This window comes from Patiria miniata, unplaced genomic scaffold, assembly GCF_015706575.1.
Source record: "Patiria miniata isolate m_02_andy unplaced genomic scaffold, ASM1570657v1 HiC_scaffold_18, whole genome shotgun sequence".
NCBI lineage: Eukaryota > Metazoa > Echinodermata > Asteroidea > Valvatida > Asterinidae > Patiria > Patiria miniata.
In genome coordinates this window covers 6,588,865-6,608,476 of record NW_024037056.1, presented here as the reverse complement: position 1 = coordinate 6,608,476, position 19,612 = coordinate 6,588,865, and the positions used below count along the sequence as shown (strand labels likewise).

The 19,612-nt window shown below is 39.3% G+C and overlaps 1 protein-coding gene across 1 annotated transcript; it reads left to right on the top strand.

The window, feature by feature from the left end:
* The first annotated feature begins 1,573 nt into the window (after positions 1 to 1,573).
* Positions 1,574 to 18,583, top strand: LOC119724434. The gene is made up of 2 exons (XM_038195495.1): positions 1,574 to 1,733; positions 17,442 to 18,583. The coding sequence occupies exon 2, from the start codon at positions 17,515 to 17,517 to the stop codon at positions 18,298 to 18,300; it is 786 nt and encodes a 261-aa protein (XP_038051423.1). The 5' UTR covers positions 1,574 to 1,733; positions 17,442 to 17,514; the 3' UTR covers positions 18,301 to 18,583.
* Positions 18,584 to 19,612: the final 1,029 nt, after the last annotated feature.

The window sequence follows — 19,612 nt, the reverse complement described above, 5'->3', positions numbered from 1 at the left end:
TTAGGATGATTAGTGGTCATCAACCTCAACAATTTGAGTTATTGAAGAGGAAAACAATCCCGACATTATTTCATTTGGATCCTCTATTGTCTATGATAATAGAGATTTTCAAAGTACAATGTGAATGGGAAATAAAACAAAAATTTACGGCCTTTCTTTTCATCTGCACGGCTTTGAAATCATCAGTCGTTAATTTGCAAGCCACATCGCCAAGCAAATTCGCGGACGTTGACAGGAAGCCCGCCCTCTATCTTTGCAAGGCGTACAGGAACAAGGTTTGCTCTTCGCTCGTACCCCCGCCCTGCAAACAGGGCGCTGGGAAGGGCTGATGAATTCACGCTCTGATTGGATAGATTTGGCGTGACCTGTGACCTGCAAGTCATCACGGCCACAGTCGACATGCGAAGGTTTTAAACAGACATCACTCTTTCGTTCCCATTCCTTTTTTTTTTTTTTTTTTTTTTTTGCGTTGAAAATTGTACGCGTAATAATGGAGAAAATCGGTAAACCTTATCTGTGTTGTAAATTTTCAATTCCCGTCACTTGCTCAGGCTCCGATTCGAATTCACGAAGGATTAATGATTGCATTATGCGACGCTCAAAATTGTGTCCACATGGTCTGCAATGAAAAAGAAATCGCATCCGGTATGGAATGTGTACATTTCTATGAGATAGTTTTCGGATAGCATTTGCACGCATTAGCTAACTGCGGTCTTAAACAGCTGCAGCCAGATGCTTTATATACAGGTCATGATAAATTACCCAGAATGCCGACCACACTTCTTCCACAAGATTCTGTGAAGCCCATCGGCCCTTCCCAGCGCCCTGTTTGCAAGGCGGGGGGGGGGGGGGGGTACCGCGAAGGTTTGCTCTTGTCTGAACCGCGCTTAGTTAAGAAATGGTGGCGCCCTTGCATATCAAACCGACCATGGATCCAACTTTAGGTGGCGGTGTCTCAGACAGACTAGCATTTACATATCTCTGCCTTTCGTGAATCGGTTTGAGCGCCATCTCGTGGTTAAGATGAGTGATGCACTCGATGGAATTAAAATGACAAAAGACGTAAATAACGAATTGATATTAATTGTACAGTTAAGTGCCGTGCACTGCAAAACAAATAAATGAAACATTTTCCTCAATTACAGATTTATCAAAATTATTATCTTTTCTCCACACGTCACAAAAGGTTGCAATAATCAAGCTAGTATATGAAATGCGATCATTTCGCAATGATTTTTCCTCTCACAAAATATTCTTCACATAATTATTTTTTATCGCCGAGTCAGGATATTCACCATCATTTAATTAATAAATCGAGGCCAGTTATATAGACAGACGCTTGCTGGCTGGCTTTATTAAGGCTCATGTACTCAATAATGCAAAGCTGTGTGTAAGTCTAATGTTAAAATTGCACGCAACGGACAGACAAGAATACATAAGCAGGGAAGGGACGTGTGAGACCGCGGCTGCGATTGGCCAGTGCGTCTCGTCACTTCACACAGCGACCAATGAGAGATCTGGTTATTTGGTGAGTCATACGGCAAGGCAGAATTCATGCAGTCCTCGCCCGCTATAATTAAGACGGGGGCTTTCACACAGACGAAGCAAAACATACAAAGTCCGCCAGCGTGAAACGTCAGTGCTTCATCTAATCAAACATCGTGGGGCATTGTGACGAGATGTACGGCGCTAGATATAATGTCGACTCGCTCACACTACACGCCGAGTAAAAGGTAAGATTTTCCTATGAAAGATCAGCTTCATGTTGCAGTATTGAATTGTTAAAACGCTGGTGATTGTTGTATTATATGCAGTGTGTGCACGTTGTCAATAACTAAATTCGTTTGGGAATATTAAATTTTACCTATTATGACGTATTTAACCCAAGATGTACACGTTCAAATCAGTTTTATACATTTCAATTTTATAACTAAACTGAACTGAATTTTGCCGAAAATATTCAATTTACTCAAAAAAATTGACAGTGGTTGTTATTGTTCACACACATTTTTGTAGTAGAGCCACTTACGAAATTAACATCTTGTGCCAATTGACTGCTACTTAATGTTAATGACGAACAAAGTACCAAAATATAAATACAGGCTGCAGATACTGGAACGAAATGAAACCGAGTACGCCTCGCTGCTGCGCACCGTTTCTGATTCAGTTGACAATAATAGATCACACGTGACGGTTTTAAGTAAATTGTAACCAAAAATAGTATATTAAAAATTTAGGAAAACAAAGTGCAGAACATGTTACTGTCCGGTAAGTCATGAGTATGGACACGAATGACGTTAATATCAATAAGGAATATTCACATTATGTCAACCAAATTTTAAGAGATAGTGTACATGGTGAGTCAAAAAGAAAGTGACCGAATTTGCATTTTTTCCCCCAAATATTTAGATTGCTCCGTTTTATACAAAAACATAGGATGAAGTACATGTTATTGACTTGTAACTGTGAACATTTCACGTAATTTGCATACTCTATTCCTAAGTTATGTCTATCTCAATAAAAGATCACAAAACTCGGCTGTCCATCACTGATCATTTACCGTTCTACGAATTGATGAATACCATTGAGAACAATGAAACATGGACGTTTTCCCACCTCGATAATGAACGAAAACTTACAAAGGAAAACATACAATAATCACCATCAATATATGAGAAAAAAAGAGTTGACTTGTTTGTTTCTCATATTCAAAACACAGAATCTGACAGTAAAAACAATTTTTAAGTCTTCATTTAAATTATTAAAATCTTTTTTTTTGGATTTGAAATCAGTGTGTAATATGTAATTCTCACTATTGCTCAATAGCTTCCAATGGCATTCCATAGACAGCTGTAAGAATGGATTCTTTTGGTAAAACGAGCATAAACCTCTGATGGCATGGATCAATTTCAGTAAATCTTTAAGTTTTCAGATGAGTGGAAGAACATGCTCTTTTAAGAAGAAAAAATATCTTTAATCCGGTTCACTTTCTTTCTGACTAACCCTGTATGATGAATTTGTGCGAGGTTATGCTTCCTCAATAAATCTCTTGCCAGAAAACAAAATCTCTTGACAATTCTGGTTCCGGGTCGAAAGTGCAATTGATTTTCAGAGCACTTGAAGCGAAGACGTTGTTTATCAGACTGTAAGGTCTTAAAACCTGGGATGCAGTGGTGTTATACAGAAGCTGAGATCCGACCTACACTACCGTTAATAAAGATGAGAAATGCTGCCCAGAAACACGGCAGATGGCGAGGTGACAACGCCTCTTAGTGCTATCGTATATCATGTATATTATATTACCCTTGGGCATCGACAGTATTCTCGCAGACCTCGACGATACACCTCACAAATGGAGACACTTTATATTAAATCCAAACACCTCCAAATGAAGGCGTCCGGAATAAAAAGTCAGTTTGTTTTACACTTGCAGCTGAGCATTTTACGGTTCCTATAATGCGATTGCTAAATTAATACAAATCTTGAGACGCTGTGGAGAAGAGCAAAGCAGAGTGATACAAACCTCAATTCGACTCATTGCTTTTCTCAGAATCCTTACACCAACGCAAGTTTTTCACCAATGGATATACAGAAAGCTGAATCATAGATTTGTTTCATTAACCAAGCAGAGCATTCCATGCAATCTACGCATGGCTGCACTCGTCCTAACTGCATCAACCAATCTGTAATTTGATTGCGATAGGCTTTTCTACGCCTGCGCACGTCTTTAGGTCGAAATGAAATAAATTAAACTCAAATCTCGACTTGAAATTTCCTTGGAGTTCACTTGACAAACGATTTCCGACTACTTTAAGCTATTTTTTAAGGAAAAGATTGTGGTGTACGTAAAGGCTACCTTTTTTGTGACGTCTCTAAAAAAAATTTGGGGTTCGTGTTTTGTTTTTTTTTGGGGGGGGGGGGCGGGAGGCATGGCCCCGTTGTACCCTCCCCCCTTGGATCCGCTCGTGGGCCTTCGGCACATCGCATACCCTCCGCCACGGCAGTAATCTCTCTGGGTTCGCCAATGAAATTGACTAGTTCTGTAGAGAGACAATTATTTTTTATCGAGGGGCACTGATGCTTTTAATGGCCAGCTCAGTGACCATTTTATTCACGTGAGGAGGAGCACTATTTTTTTTCCATGAGAGGGGCACAGTTTTAATGCTGCGAGCGGGGCACTAATAAAATTGTGCTTTTTACATTTCGAGAAGTTATCGCGCGAGAAGCACTATTGTTTTTGGTGGCCAATTTTCCATCTCGAGAGAGTGCACAATTTTATTACTGCGAGAGGAGTATTTTGTGTTTTTGAGGGGCAGTTTTCCATTACAAGAGAAGAGACAATTTTATTTGTAGCGCGATCATATTTCATGTGCGTTTGAGGGGCAGTTTTGTTTCATCTCTAGGGGGCACATTTATAACCGCGAGAGGGGCACTTTTGTTGGCCTGGGGAAAATCGGCGAGGGGGGAGGGGCGGGGGGCTCCCCTCCCCCGGTTCCACCGCCCTGCACCTAGCAGTGTCCGATCAAACCAAAAAGTACCTGCCCACTGGCTTTACTATGGACAATTTACACAAACATATGAAGCATTACATCGGTTACACCTGCGGTGAAATTGACGGTATGATCTGACGATTATCATGAAATTAATGTGGATTCACCTGTCTTCTGATCAATATCATTTAAAAGCCGAGAGAGCCCCTCTCTATGACAGGAGAAATATAATGCGGATATGTTTTTCTAGCGGCTTCGTTTTGCAATTCAGTATTCAGTTCGTTCGAGTCGGTTTGAGAAAATCGTTCTCTTCAAGAGGAATTTAGCCAAATCCTGACGGATTCTTGCAGTGGTTTCCACATACTGGAATTTGTATCCTTGTGGATTAATTCTTTTGTTCTCGTGTACTAAAGTTTTCGATTATGAAATTGTACTTTCAAAATGCTCCTATTTTAACCAGAATCAATTTCCTGGGCTGAAATTCCGACTTAATATCCCTTACATAAAATATTTCAATTTGCGACGTTTCAACACACCTTTGAAATTCCTAGTGTTTGAGTAAAATCCATATATCTGTTTCGTGATACCTTGTGGAGACGTATTCACCTATAGAAATTGCTCTATGGAGACGTATACAATCTTTTGTTCCCTATTGTGCACATGTCTCCACAGGGTACCGTGTACCAGATCAACACTAACTCTTCCATAAGCTTCGCACCATGAACAGCTTGCAAGGGTGTGCAGTCCAGGAACGTAAAGTGCATTGCCCCAGATCTCCTCAGGAAACCACCCAAGCATTGCAATTCGTCTTAAGAAGTACCCCTCCCCAGCGTGCGGTTTAAGCGATCTACCGATTGAATACACGTAGCGTTGCGTGCACAACGCTACGCTGCAAAATCAATTTAATATTAGTGTAGAAAAACAGGTGCATTTTTTTAAGTGCACGTGAACAAGCTTACAAAAGATCTAGGTCTGTTGTGTAAAACTTTCTTTTTTAAATACAGGGTGAGTAAAAAAAAAACGGAATCCAAACCCCCAAAAATATATTTCTTATTTTAAAAAAAATATGTAGCACCAAAAATAATAGTGACTTGAAAGCCAATTTCATAAACTATTTTTAGACGAAAAAAATAATAAAATTGCTCAATCCGTTCAAACTATATCACCATTTAAATGCAATTACCCTAGAACCTCTCTCGTCCAAAAATGCGATTTCAAGAATCGTCGTCACAATTGTCTTCAAACATCACCAGCGATAAAGCCTCAGTTGACAAGTTAAAAATATTAAACAAAGTACTGTGATTTTTGGCAAACATCAGTGTAAAATCGCATTAAATCTCTTTTCGTACTTAAGTATTGAAATTATTCATGGTGAAACCGTGACTCCATCATGGCGGGAAAAGCTGAATATAAAATTAAGCCACGACAACTTCTAGTATGTAGTGCATGGTTGGTTAGGCATAGCGTAGCATTTGAACATTCTAATGTGAAATAAGTTAAATCCCATTAAAGTCTGTAAATATGCAGTTACTTTCTGGAAACCTATAATGAACAACAGACATTATTCGAAAGTCGTTTAAACATCTCAAAATTTTAACATCTAAATGCAAAATCTAAACATGTCGACTATCGTGTGCTAAACATGTGAAACAATTTAAGATATGTATTAAGAAATGTGTTTATACTCTAAACGCCATTTTTAAGCAAGTAAACACAATCCTGAACACTTTCTTGCTATTAGTTTGTAAATATGTTTGCATGCTCAACATTTTCAGCATGAAGTGATGGCAAGAAAGTGTTTAGAATTGTGTTTACTCGCAAAACACATTTTTGAAGGCAAGGTAAATATCCACACAGAGGCAATTAGGCTACCTTTGCCCCAATGCCTAAAATCCCGTGGTCAATTAGACCTCTCTTGGAAAACTACTCATAACTCTGTCAAAATTATCATATTTGGACGTTTAATGTCTCATTTTATAGTGGAAAGGTGTATCTTTCAAACCATACCTATATTATCTATGTTGGTTACACATTCTACGTCTGGCATTTCCTTGTATTGTGTTTGCATTTTTTTTATACACACTGTATATCTCTTAAGAACCAATGACTATTTCATTACACGATGCTTGCATTATTGTCTATATATCTCTTAAGAACCAATGACTATTACATTACACGATGCTTGAATTATTATCTATATATCTCTTAAGAACCAATGACTATTATATTACACGATGCTTGTATTCCACTTAGCGCCCTTAACATCCCAATCTCACTCAGGACACACGCTATTTACCGTAATTTCCCAATTACCATAATATGACTAATTCATCTTCAGCCTTCTGAGGTGGACGACTCACAGGTAACGTAATACTTGTTCTGCGAAGCAAACAAGCTCTGAAGGGTCGTTGAGGTATAGGACGATAATGAAAGAGAAATGTCTGAGTCATGTTAGCTCCTTAGCTTTCTTCAAGACGACAAAAATGGACTTACTGGGCACAGCATAAGTTCAGTTCTCATGCCTGGTGTATTGTAATACACTTTATATATGAATTCACCTTCACTTTGATATATAACAGGAAAAAACTGAAACAGATCAACCTTGTTTGATAAATTTGATGAAATGAGCTGTAATTTTGCAAGTAGGATTCTAGTGTTTCTGTTTCTTTAAAAATTAATATTTTAAAACATATTTTCATAGTAAACATTAAGCTTTAAAACAAAAGCTGGCTAAGACCTCCGGCGGGTCATTCGTTTTAGCTCAACTGCATGACGTAATGTCATAAAGCTTTTGCGTTGATATTTTATCCTTTAACCGTCCTGCTGTTAAAACAGTCACAGACAGTCAAAACTCACTCAAAAGCAAGCACTGTGACTAGTCAAACTGGGTCAACAGACAAAGCAGGCAACTTGTGGTCACAGCTGTTTTATCACTCACCCGCAGTCAAAGCATAGCTGTACCAAGTTACTTAGGCAGTCGCAGCTAGTCAATCCTGCTTTATGTAGGCTGGGAATTCTTACTTGTTGAAAACAATCACTTGTTTGATTTTGATTGAAAGAACCACTTAGTTGGCACAGAATATATGTTTGCACAATGTTAATCTTTAATCTGGTAAAACCTAGAAATTGATTGGTTACGATTTGCTAAAAGGCCGCTCAACTGCATGACGTCATACCACAAAGGGTTTGAATTAATACTTTTATCCTAAACCGGTAATCTGATAAAGCCTGGTAATGCATTGGTTACGACTTGCAAAAAGGCTACGCCATAAATCTGTGCCCTTTCAAAACCACCATTATGCAAATTGCTATCTGCGCATTCATAAACGACTGGTTTCCAGGCTACATTCAGAGTGCATGGCCCATATGGTCACATTTATAAATTGCCCTCCCGTTTGGTAATTGGTTCACAAAGCAAGCCAGTCGCGGTCAACCCTTTACCCTACTTGTATATCACTGCATTTCATACATCTTTGATCTGATGATCGATGACCATCATATCAAACTGAATCAGACAGGAATAGTTTCAGGCCTTTAAAATGGACAGTTAAGTTGTGACTGAGAAAACATAGTAATATTACAACAAAAAAACTACATTTTTAAAACGCTGGCTCTTTGAATACTTCTTGTTTGGCAATGAGAAAGATAACAAATGAACAGGGAGACCCAAAAATTGCAACCCTGAAACATTTGCCTTTTTTTCAAAAACGTGAACTATGAATGTTTTTACGTTTGGGTATCAGATTAAAGCTGACAGTTTGATATTTTCGAATACTGATAAAGCAAGAAAACAGCACATAGGGTTGCTGAGAAAATGCCAATGATGTAAAACTAGTGATTTTTCATCATTTCCAGTGGTGCTTGAAACAGTGAAACATGTTACTGTAAGCCCACTGTGCAATTGTCTTTCATTTGTGCAATTTCTTTAATTTTTCCACATGTTTATGATGCTGAAAAGGTTTAAAATAGGACTAAAAAGGATAACTAAAGTTTATAAAGATACCTGTTCAGATGGACAATAAAAGGGATTTCCATCAAATTTATTTGTACTCTTGTCATATTATGTGCCGTGTTGTTTGTAAGGATTAGGACATTAGTGCGTTAAAACATGCATTTCATACACAAATAGGTACTGTGTAAATCCCTTAACTGGTAATGCCATTGGAATGGACCAATAAGCAGTTGTGTTACATAACTGGCATTTTCACAACAATCCAATGTGCTGTTTTCATGATTTTTTTTCAGTATTTGAAAAAACCCTCTCAGCTTTAATCTGATATCCAAAACATACAAATTCACAGATCACGCTTTTGAAAAAGGCCAAAGTTTCATGTTACATTTTTTTGGTTCACCCTGTATAAGTAATACTTCGTCGGTGAAGGGCAAATCCCCCCCCCCCCTAAAAAAAAATGTACTGTTATCTTCTCAAGCAAAATGCCACCATCAGTTAAATGTACAACTAGATTTAAATCCTGCATTCGATTTTTCGCAGAAACGTTCCCTTGAACGTTCTCTGCACGTTTCACACGTCAGAGGGAAGAATTCAGGTCTAGAGACTGGTTCTGTTCTTGACCTCCTCGGTAGATCCAGACTTCCAGGTCCCGTGCCATTACTGTGCGTGTACATCCCAAGAGCCTTGGCGAAGATGCACAGGAAATTCACTCGTGCTGGGAAAATCAATCCCAATATCGGCTGAGTATCCGAGCCGAAGGCAGAGCTGTTTATTCACGGGGAGCGCGTTGGATCTATTGGAAATCTATGTCGGTATAAAACAAAATGCAAAAGTCGAAACACCGATTGCTTCTTTCTGTATCATACTATGTTTAAATAGTGTGAAAAATTTTTACTCTTTTAAACAAATATTTCAATTTGGATTCAAAACTCGAATCTCTGCCAAATTGACAGGGTTTGTGTTAATAACGATTTCTCGTGTTTGTATGATTTTTATATCGTGCATTTTTTTATTAAATTAGTAAATTTTAAGGTTTTCGAACAACGCAGTGAAACTACATAATACTTTAGCCATTGAGTTCCCAACAATGAATCATTAATTTTATTTTGTTGTTAAGGAACAGACAAAATAAAATTTGCGATCTCTGTAAAAAAGGACAGGGTTTGTGTTAATAACGATTTCTCTTGTTTGTATGGTTTTTATATCGTGAATTTCACATTAAATAAGTGGATTCGAAGGTTTTCGAACAACGCTGTGAAAGTACATAATACTTTAGCCATTGAGTTCCCAACAATGAATCATGAATATTATTTTGTTAGGGGACAGACAAATACAATTTGCAAGCACAGTGTTACATTGTGGATACAGCTTGCACATACGGCCAGCCGTAGTGACGTCACAGTGTGTCAGCCTATTGCAACCCCGAGGCCAGCGCATCGCATTATCGACGCGCGCGTGTCGCAGTGCACCAATTCACAGCCGGCCGGCCCGTCCTTAGCAACTCGCGCCTTAACAGGAAAACGGAAATGGCGGAAGTGCCTTACGGCTTGTCGTCTGCTGCACGTATTACCATCGCATGAGCTCCTACAGTCCACCCGATGCGGAAAATGAACTAGTATCGTATTGGTTTGGCTACAGATATCAGCCTAGGGTTTAATGGAGGGAGGTTTTGTAGCTTTCAACGATGATGTAACACAGCACAGTTTAGTCACCATTGATTTCTATGAGTAATTACTATGAGTCACGCGCGGTCACGCTCGTGCATATCATACATCATCTATGGAATAGCCGCTTGCATGCAAGCGTCTATGATATTCGCGCAGACTCGGCGATTAATTATGCAAAACAAGACTGCGTCTTGACCTCGACAGAGATTCTGACCAGTCAGCGGACGCCTTCTATCGGATCTTCCATAACCCGTTGTTGTTTTACAAAAAGATGGCAGTCACATTCAGGGTGACCGTAATATCATGGCCAAGTTCTGCTAAATACACTTCAAAAATCTGTCAGATTTATCAAAAATCTGCCAGATTCCCCTGAATTACTCTAAATACACAATAAACACTTAAAATCACATGCAGATGTAGTATTGCCTTATGTTTTTCTGTCAAATAACCAGTTTTGCAGAATTCTGCCAGAAATCTGCCCAAAAAAATCCATTCTGTCAAATTTTCTGTCAAACTCGTTTTTTAACAAAAAAATGTCAAAAGTAGCCGAAAATCAGCTAAACCGGTCACCATGGTCAAATTGACCAATCAACAGCTTAGTCCATATTTCTGATCGTAACACGTCATAGTTTCTAAAGTCGACTCCGATTGGCTGGCGCGCGGGGTCGCATAAAATACTTATGCTGGGATATACAGACGTTCATTCATGTGGCTCTGTACACGTGTATGTCTGATTCTACTGTCTGATCATACATCATGGAATGCATAAGATTATCTGTTATATTTAGCATTGCGTTACTTCTAAATTTACAATATTTAACATTCATAAACATCTGCAAGGGTTACAGCGCGGGGGGCCACTCTGATACCTTTCGTTTATCATTAATCTTGCAACATATCGATTCAGACAAATATTCATTTCAGGTCAAACATCTGTGTGCATTCAATACAGTGCGTCTGATTATATCATGCCGTTTGCAGCTACATTTATTTATTTATAATCCAATGAAAATCGTTTTAAGGATGGATGCACTATACCATGTAATAAAACAAAATATCATTCGGCTAAATTATGCATTTTTCTCCATCGAAATTTTAACCGACAATTTCCATTGTAACATAAACCACTCATAAGATAGAATTTGCGTCAGGTGATGTTATATTCATTATAACATACCAACTAGAAAATTATAAATATATAGGCTGTAATTACTACATGAAGAGGTTGTTTTGTAGCTAATATAGCGACCCGTGGTCTCACATTATGTTGATGGTGGTTCAGCAATTGAGTCATTGCCATGGTTACCGAATTACCGAGGGATGCATAATATACGAGCGGTCTGCGGAGTATTTGTTCAGGTTTACAGAATTCGAAATGCCGCAGGAAATAACAACAAAGATCCGGGTACCCGTGTGGCAAATATAAAAGGCTCCTTTGTTGAGTTTCATAAAAACGTAGTTTTTGCAACACAAAGTCAGGTAATCCTAGGAATCGTTAAAAATTTACTGATCGAGATTAGCAAGTTGTCTTCCAACCAATAAACCGTAAAGCAGGGACCCAACGACGTCTAACTCGTGCGGCAGATAGGTGATTGCATTTGCCTTTAATGATGCAAGCATGGCATTTGGCACACAGTCAGAGTGTGTCATGAGTAAGATATTTGGCTATAGGGCCATTACAAATTTGTCCTTTGGATAAAATATAGGTAGAACAACAAGTTATGGCAGCCATTTTAAAAAAATTGAAAATTGCTTGTTATTCAACCAGTATTTTTTTTCAAAGGGTAAATCTGCGATGGCCCTAGAGCCACATATCTTTCTTAGAACACACTCTGATTGTGTGCCAAATGCCATGCTTGTGTCATCAAAGGCACAGTTGCCCCAAATATTTCCCCTTTCTGCCCCACTGTAAAACAAGGAGAGTTGGAAACTGAATTTACAAAAAAAAAGTAAAAAGGTACATTGCTGTGAGCGTCACGCATATCTTCAATAACTGCAAACCCGTCAATACGCCCGGAGCACAAACCATCCGTTCTGCCTATTTTCTGCCTACATTATAAGCAGATTATAATCTTATTACTTTTGAGCCCCGGTGCAGTGGGTCGTGACGATCCTATCAAAAATGCCTCCAGCATTCTCTGTTTACTATCGGACGAAAAGTCAACGACCAAGAACAGGTTTTTCATTTGTAATGTGTTTTTCCAAACCCTTCACCAAAGAGTGGAAAAGATTGAATTCGACGCGGTGACATTTAAGAACAACCATTCGAGTTTGGCTGGCCATGATTCGTAAAAGTGTACTCGAATTGTTTTTTGAAATCCGAGTACTGATTGAAAGTCTTGCTCGTGAAATATGAGTACCGTTCCACCGTCGAGAGTTCCACTTAAGTTAGCTCAAACAAAACATTTTTAATAATACATGTCTCTGTCGTTATGTTGTGCATGACTAAAATACCATAGTTGTACAGATGATATGCTCGTTTTTTTGTGGTGGTTTGACTCACTTTATCTGAAGCAAGAAATCACAGTGATTGAGTTGACAAAACCTCACTTGCACAAGAATAAATACACCGATGAATATCCTTACTGCTATTTGCATGAAAACAATTATTTGTACAAGCATAACATTCACTGTGTGGACTTCCGAACAAAAGATGTCCGCATAAACCAGGTAGCAGCGACGTTGTGTGGACTTGCCCACGTCCACACAATGTTTCCCCCTCTCTGGAAAAAACAGGTTTAGAGGCATTTTGGGGTTAGGTTTATCCGTGGCAAAACGAAGAGAAACGCTAAAGGGAATCATAGGAAAGAAATGGGTTGAAAGAGTTTTCACAGTGTGAGTAAAATTAGTTTTTTTCATAGGTTTTTCTTAACTACACTAAAACAAACGAATGTCCACACTAGGTATGTAACGTAAACATGTATCATTTATGCCGTGTTTAGATATCAACAACGTTAGGTCAAAATGTCCGTGTCTTTGGTGACAAATCACGGCATTTTCTCGACTGTTTGGCGTATGTATTTTAATATTTATCAGTCATTAATTAGATTTTATATTGCAGTGAAATCTTTCATCGGGCCAAGGGCAATTTAGCACTCGGGTCAAGGGTAACTCTGGCCAAAAGTGACCATTAACCGTGGCATGTTATTAATCAAAACTGACCTTCACTGACATTTTTAGGGGGGGCCTTAATGAATGCTATACTTTCTCCTTCGATAATTTCATTGAGATATTGATGTTCGTGACTCTGTTACATGACAAAGCATGTAAGAGAACATCATTCCTTTGCGAGAGCATTGGAACACTCCAATGGTTACCGTTCGACTCACGTGCCGTGGTTTGGACTATAAACGAGAACATAGTGCTTGTGTTCTTGGACAAGACACTTTACTACAATTGACTCTCTCCACCCAGGAGTATAAATGGGTACCTGTTAAGGTAGAATCCAGAATGCGCCAATCTCGAGCTGCTGCCAAAAAAATGGTCTCATGGCCTGACGAACAGGGTAATAATTGTGAAGCGCTTTAAGACCGTTGGTAGCCTATATAAAAAGCGCTATATAAGCACCGCGTTATTAGCTGTTTCGGAATACACCGAAACAGCTCTTTTTATTATTGTTATTTTCGGTAATGTCCGAAGAAAATATCTCCAAGACGATTCAAGTTTGAGGTATACATCAATTTAAATCTGGTCTGGTTTTCTAGGGCGGGTGTCTATATCCTTTGATCGACAGTACTGGTCTGTCCCCCTGCATTCACCACCAAACGTAGAATGTTCCAGGGCATTCCTCTAATCATCCTTTCCATCAGATCGATAGACTTCTTTCCAGCAACGCCATGACGCACCATGGGTCAGTGATTATACAGTTCCGGTCAAAGTCGCCATGGGCGATCCATGGTCCGCTTGAAAAGCGTCTGGGATGAATTATTCGATTAACAAAAAGGTTGCAGGGATGGGATTGTCAAGTAAAAAAGTCTGAAAATTGATGAAATGTCTGAATGCACATCTTTCGGTACTATAGGCCTAATGCCTTTTTCTCGGATTCCAAATTCAATTCATTAAACATTTATTTTCACTCTGTGGAGGAATCATCCCAAAAAGCCGAAGCTTGTGGTGGATGTGCCCAACAAAACAAGACAAAACAAGACAAACAACACTAATTATAGAATTTACAAATGATAACAATATTAAAATATGTAACAGTTAAACAAAGCAGATAAACAAAGCAGAAACGACAATAAATAACATTCAATATTAACGGCTAAATCAACTTAACGTAATAATGAATCAGGCACTCTGAGAATACGAACAATTTTAGTTTATATTTGAAAGTATTACTTGAAGGGCAATTAGTTAAAGTCTGATTTCAGACAAAAGTCTGAGAAATATCATGCGTATTGGAGTAACTCGATTCTTTTTGACTTGATTTATTTGACTAAGAACAAAAATTATGTAGCCTTTTTTCCTTTCAACTTTTCTGCTACAAAAACAAACTAATTTGCTTTATAAATAATTCTTGACGCATCGGCAGTAATTCATCCCCCCACCACCCCCCCCCCCCCCCACCACCACCACCACCAATAACAAAAACGAAGACAAGTAAAGAAACTTTACGGTAAATATCTAAGATTGATCGCCCTGACTGCACACCGAAATATCACATATAACTATAGTGTTGTATAACAAGTGTCGTTTTCGCCAAATTCAATGCGACGATACAATTCTCCGGCGGCGTTGTCTTTGAGTTTAAGTAACCTTTTAAAAGCTTATCACTACTTAAGGTATGGTCTCCGTAAGATTGATGGACTTTTCTAACCGTCCGCTTGACGGTCTCATGTTTGATCAGAGAACTAGGGATTTAATCAATCATATGTAAGAAAACATGGAATGAAGAAAACACTCGTGTATTTAGAAGAAAAAAAGCCATGTCCAGACAAGTGGAACCTGTAAATCATTACGTACCCCTCACAAAAAAAACAGTGGAGATCCTGTTCTCATTTGTAATGCAAAGTCAACAATGTTACACGCCACATCCCCGCGTCTTTTTTTTTTCAAATTGATCTTTCCTCTAGTGCCTGCCTCCGTTTCAAAATTACTTTCTAATGGCAAAGTGATCTTGTTCAAAACCGCAGTTTTTAATATCATCCTTTCCTCGGAATTCATATTACAAATCATTTTGCGTGGGCTCGGCGAGACATGATCGAACGCTATGATGATTCCAGTGAATTAGCGTCAGTGGCAATGACTCGCATACCACGCAGTTTGTTTTTGGTCGGTGCGAATGTTTCAGGGACCAAACATTTTCCTCGCCAGCGGCAAAGTAAAACTATAATTAGAATACAGCGTAGGTGATGATGCTTTGCTTACGTCAATGTGAAATGTTAAGTTATTATAATGTCAGCAGTTTTGAATCATCGTCGATGTCGTTCATCAATAACAAAAAAATAATAAGACATGGCACAGCAAGTATCCATTGCGTAATACTTTCAAAACTAGAAAGCACTCAGGTAGCGCAAACCTCCGCCAAGGCTTAACATTTTCCCGCCATATGTCAGTACACCCAAGAAAATATTCGCATGACTTCCATATTTTATTGCACATTTAAAATATCAACAGGATTGTTGTTTTCTGAATGTATCGAAAAGTAGCAATGTTGGCCTCTTTATATCGTTAGTTATTCAATAAAGCAAAGCCTTAAACTCAAAACATTTTGTAGTTTACATCTACGTCGGTTTACCTGTCCACTCCCCTTTTGTATTAAATGGTGTAGTCCGTTGACCTGTGTGGTTAGATTAGGTAGGTGATAAAGCATACAGGGTCACCGGGTCAGTGCACGCGCACGAAGCTACTCAGTTGTACGCAGAAGTTCATGGTCTCTACACATAGCATATTCGCATATACAAAATGATGGAAAATCCTTTTTTTTAATCCTGCATCCGGACCCAGATCCGGATCACTTCCAAAATCTAATCGATTTGTACTTGTACCAAGGACCACCCCTCAAAGTTATCGTGTTCACAGACAGGCCAACCAACCAACCAACAAACAAACCAACGCCGATGAAAACATTACCTCCTTGGCGGAGGTAATACTCATTTGAGGGAACCACAGTCTGCTGAATAAACGGGAGAAAATTGTGTCTCTTGAGAAAGGGCAACCGTGCAGCGACATCCACTGAACTCTTCGATCATTTCTTATAGTGCTCCATCCAACTTCTTAATCTAATCGACATTTATGGTGTACTGTTACATCAATTGAAATAAATTTCCTGGAGACATTTTCAGAGAAGCATTGATTTCCGTGGGGAACAAACCAAGCGCTCCAATGTATCAATCGATACGGCCATTACCATTGTGTAGATTACAGACAGCTAGTTCTATTAATATTTTGTACTTTGACAAATCTAATTAAACCCCAATTATGTTACAACATTGCATACAGTATTTAACCATTGACCTGTACATATAATATCCAACTGAATTATCATAAAATCACTCCTATTCTAATTTATATCTATTCGCCTGGGTAAGCTTTAAACGAGACCAGACTATTTTCGCCCTTTAAAAATTTACGTGGAAACGCGATATTGAGGTCTAATTTATGCAAGCGTAATGCGCGCAAATCATGATGAATATTGATGCGCGCATCCCACACACTGCAGACGTGCGTGCATTATGTAAATCAGTGACTGAGCGTATATAAGGGCAGACGGTTTGTAGGGAGATGCACTGATGATCACTTTCGTCTTAGATGTCGGTTCGAGTGGTTGATTTCCGAAAATGCTGCGGCTCAACTGACATGCACGTTCATCACCATCGTCTTAACGAGATCACTGAAGAGCTCTCTACCTTATGCTGCGGACAACGTTTAAAAGCTTTCTCCTCTGCGAAATATCATCCGGACATTTTTACCGTGATGTTAGGCTTCGTGACAAGTCTCAACATAACCGCGAGGGTAGACTACTAAATTGCAAACACTTTCTTTGGCCGGTTAGCAATTTGGAAAAAAAACCTTGCTGAATAAAAGTCAAAAGCCTTCAAGCAATCAGTCTTATATAAGGGTTTTTTGGCCGAAATTGCTATCCATTCTGACAGGTTTCCCATTTTCGTCATGTTTTCATGACAAGTGTGCGTTTGACAGCAGCTCCGGGATATTTCCCGTCTTTCTTGTTTGTTACTTGTCAGTTTTGTTTAAAGAGACCGACCGATGACCCTAGCGGTTTGCTGCACTGCCATCAAAGCACCTGCTACCGAGCACTGTACAAACATCCACAGCGTGCCCGATATGTACTTCCATCAGTTCATTGTTTTGATTTCATTTATCCTGTTCCAGATTTGAGCTCTATCTCTCGTGAAAACATCCCGCCATAGTGGCTAACGGACGACACCAAGCCGACCAAGGAATCATGAAATTTCATCATTTGATGGATAACAAAACAGGCAGAGCGAGTGGAGGGATCTGTGTGCGACACGATGTATCCAGAGCATGCCCGCCTGACGTGGAGTTCAGCATGGCGGCCAAACTGGACAACTTGGAGGTGAATGCCAACGAGACATTCTGTGCACGTGAAGTAGTGACGTCACCCAAATCACCCTACGATGACGTTGGTTTTGACAATAGCGGAAGTGGGGACCTGACCAGCTCTGGGGAACTGCTGGAGTCTTGCGGACTGGTCACCGAAGACTCGGGCATTTCCGAAAATTCCCTCAGTCTGACTGAAGAGCTAGAAGTGGAGAAGATCTTGGATGACATCACGGAGAGAGAGGAATCGGTAGATGACGTCACAGACTCAGAGGAGTCCATTGGCTCAAATAGGATGGGCGGTGCCGCCAGTCAATCCGGTAACCAATCACGAAGCATTGGTCAAATCCGGGAGAGCTTGGAACAGAAAGTCAGGCGTCTCCGAGACGAGAAGGCGGCTGTGGATGAGAAGATCCGATTGGCTCAAGAGGAGGAGGACCTGCGCATGCGCGAGAAAACCAAATTGAAACAACAGCTTGTTGTCCACAGAAGGGACCGTCTGAAAAAAGTCATCGCCGACCTTAAAAGGAAACTTGAGGACCAAAGCGTTCGTCTGCAGGTCACTTACAGTACTCTCATTTCACTGCAGAGGAACATATTTCGACACAGAAGCTTTTCCCGCCAAACGACACAACCTTCCAGAGACTCGTCGCTGGAGGCGCCCTTTTGAAGCAAATAGTTAGCGTTGGTAGCGTATTATTGATGTCGGTCAAAATTAGTCGGTATTGAGTTCATTTTCAAAATGTAACCATTACAGATAGGTCATATTCAGTTGCCACCCAATTAAAAAGAATAATGCTAACAAAAAGACTTTTTAGACCTTAGTTTTCAATTCGTAAGTTTGTGGCTCACAGTGAAAAATTTCCAAAAGAGTATAAAGCCATATTGCAAAGCATATGTTGGTTAACTGCAGTATCGGCTAAGCCGAGATAAAAAGTCGAGAGTAAATTTCACACTTAACCAGTTCGCGTTGGAGGACGTGATAACACGCACTGGCTGTTATTATACACAGGCACGGCGGACGGGTTAAGACGACAAGATTACCTCGACTCGCCTCCAGGTGCCGGTGACGTCTAAACACGCTAATCCCTCGTGCCTTTTGAGCACACAAACACAAAGTCCGTTAAGTTTGTGGAGGCGGACCGTGTGCTGATCTTGAATTGGCCGTTGTGCACGGCCTACAGTTGTTCAATTTACACCGAAGTGTTGAAACATACAAGGTTTCAGCAAGAAATATCGTACAAAATGTTGAAATTACTCTTGTGAATCAGTATTTGTGGCGTTTAGCTGTATTTCAGAAGTTGGGCTGAAAAAAATAGCCTTTTGTGAAAATCGAAATTTTCTGCAAATATAATCCCGGCGCGAAGTGGTTTTAAGAGGAAAAAACTTGGTCATCATAATTCAACAAATGCTGCAAGTAATGTTGCGCAAAGTTTTTCAAAAGAAATGGCTCCTCTACCTAATTTCAATTCAATCGGAATTGGGCATAACAATGTTTTCGTATTTAAGTTGTGTTTCTATGCAAATTGAGGGGAATGCAATCCGTTTAAATTTTTTTTCTTGCAGTTCTGTTCTTATTACCAAGGATGCAATATTGCTTTCTCAGTATGTGATAATTGAATGTCGTCAGCATGCATCATATAATTAACTAAATAGATCTATCGACCCCCGTAACAGTGCATGACATGTATACTACAAAGTTATCGTATAGTTGCGTTGAATTTCATAAGCCATTAGAATGCGAATGTGTTTATATATAGACTCAACATCTAAAAAGACATATACCAAACCACGCAATAAAATTTGGTGAATCCCTGTTTAATTGAGTCTAACGGCCAAGTAGTTTATGTATTAATCTAAGTTTTGTGTGGAAAACGTACTGAAAAAAATGTCCTACTTTTGATTCTAAATTACTGTGTTGTTTACCAATGGAATTCGAGCAAAATTTCGGATGATGTAAACAGGGCAGGACAAATATTATG

Coding starts and splice junctions, on each gene's coding strand:
- LOC119724434 (XM_038195495.1), top strand. CDS start 17,515: ATGAAATTTCATCATTTGATGGATAACAAAACAGGCAGAGCGAGTGGA.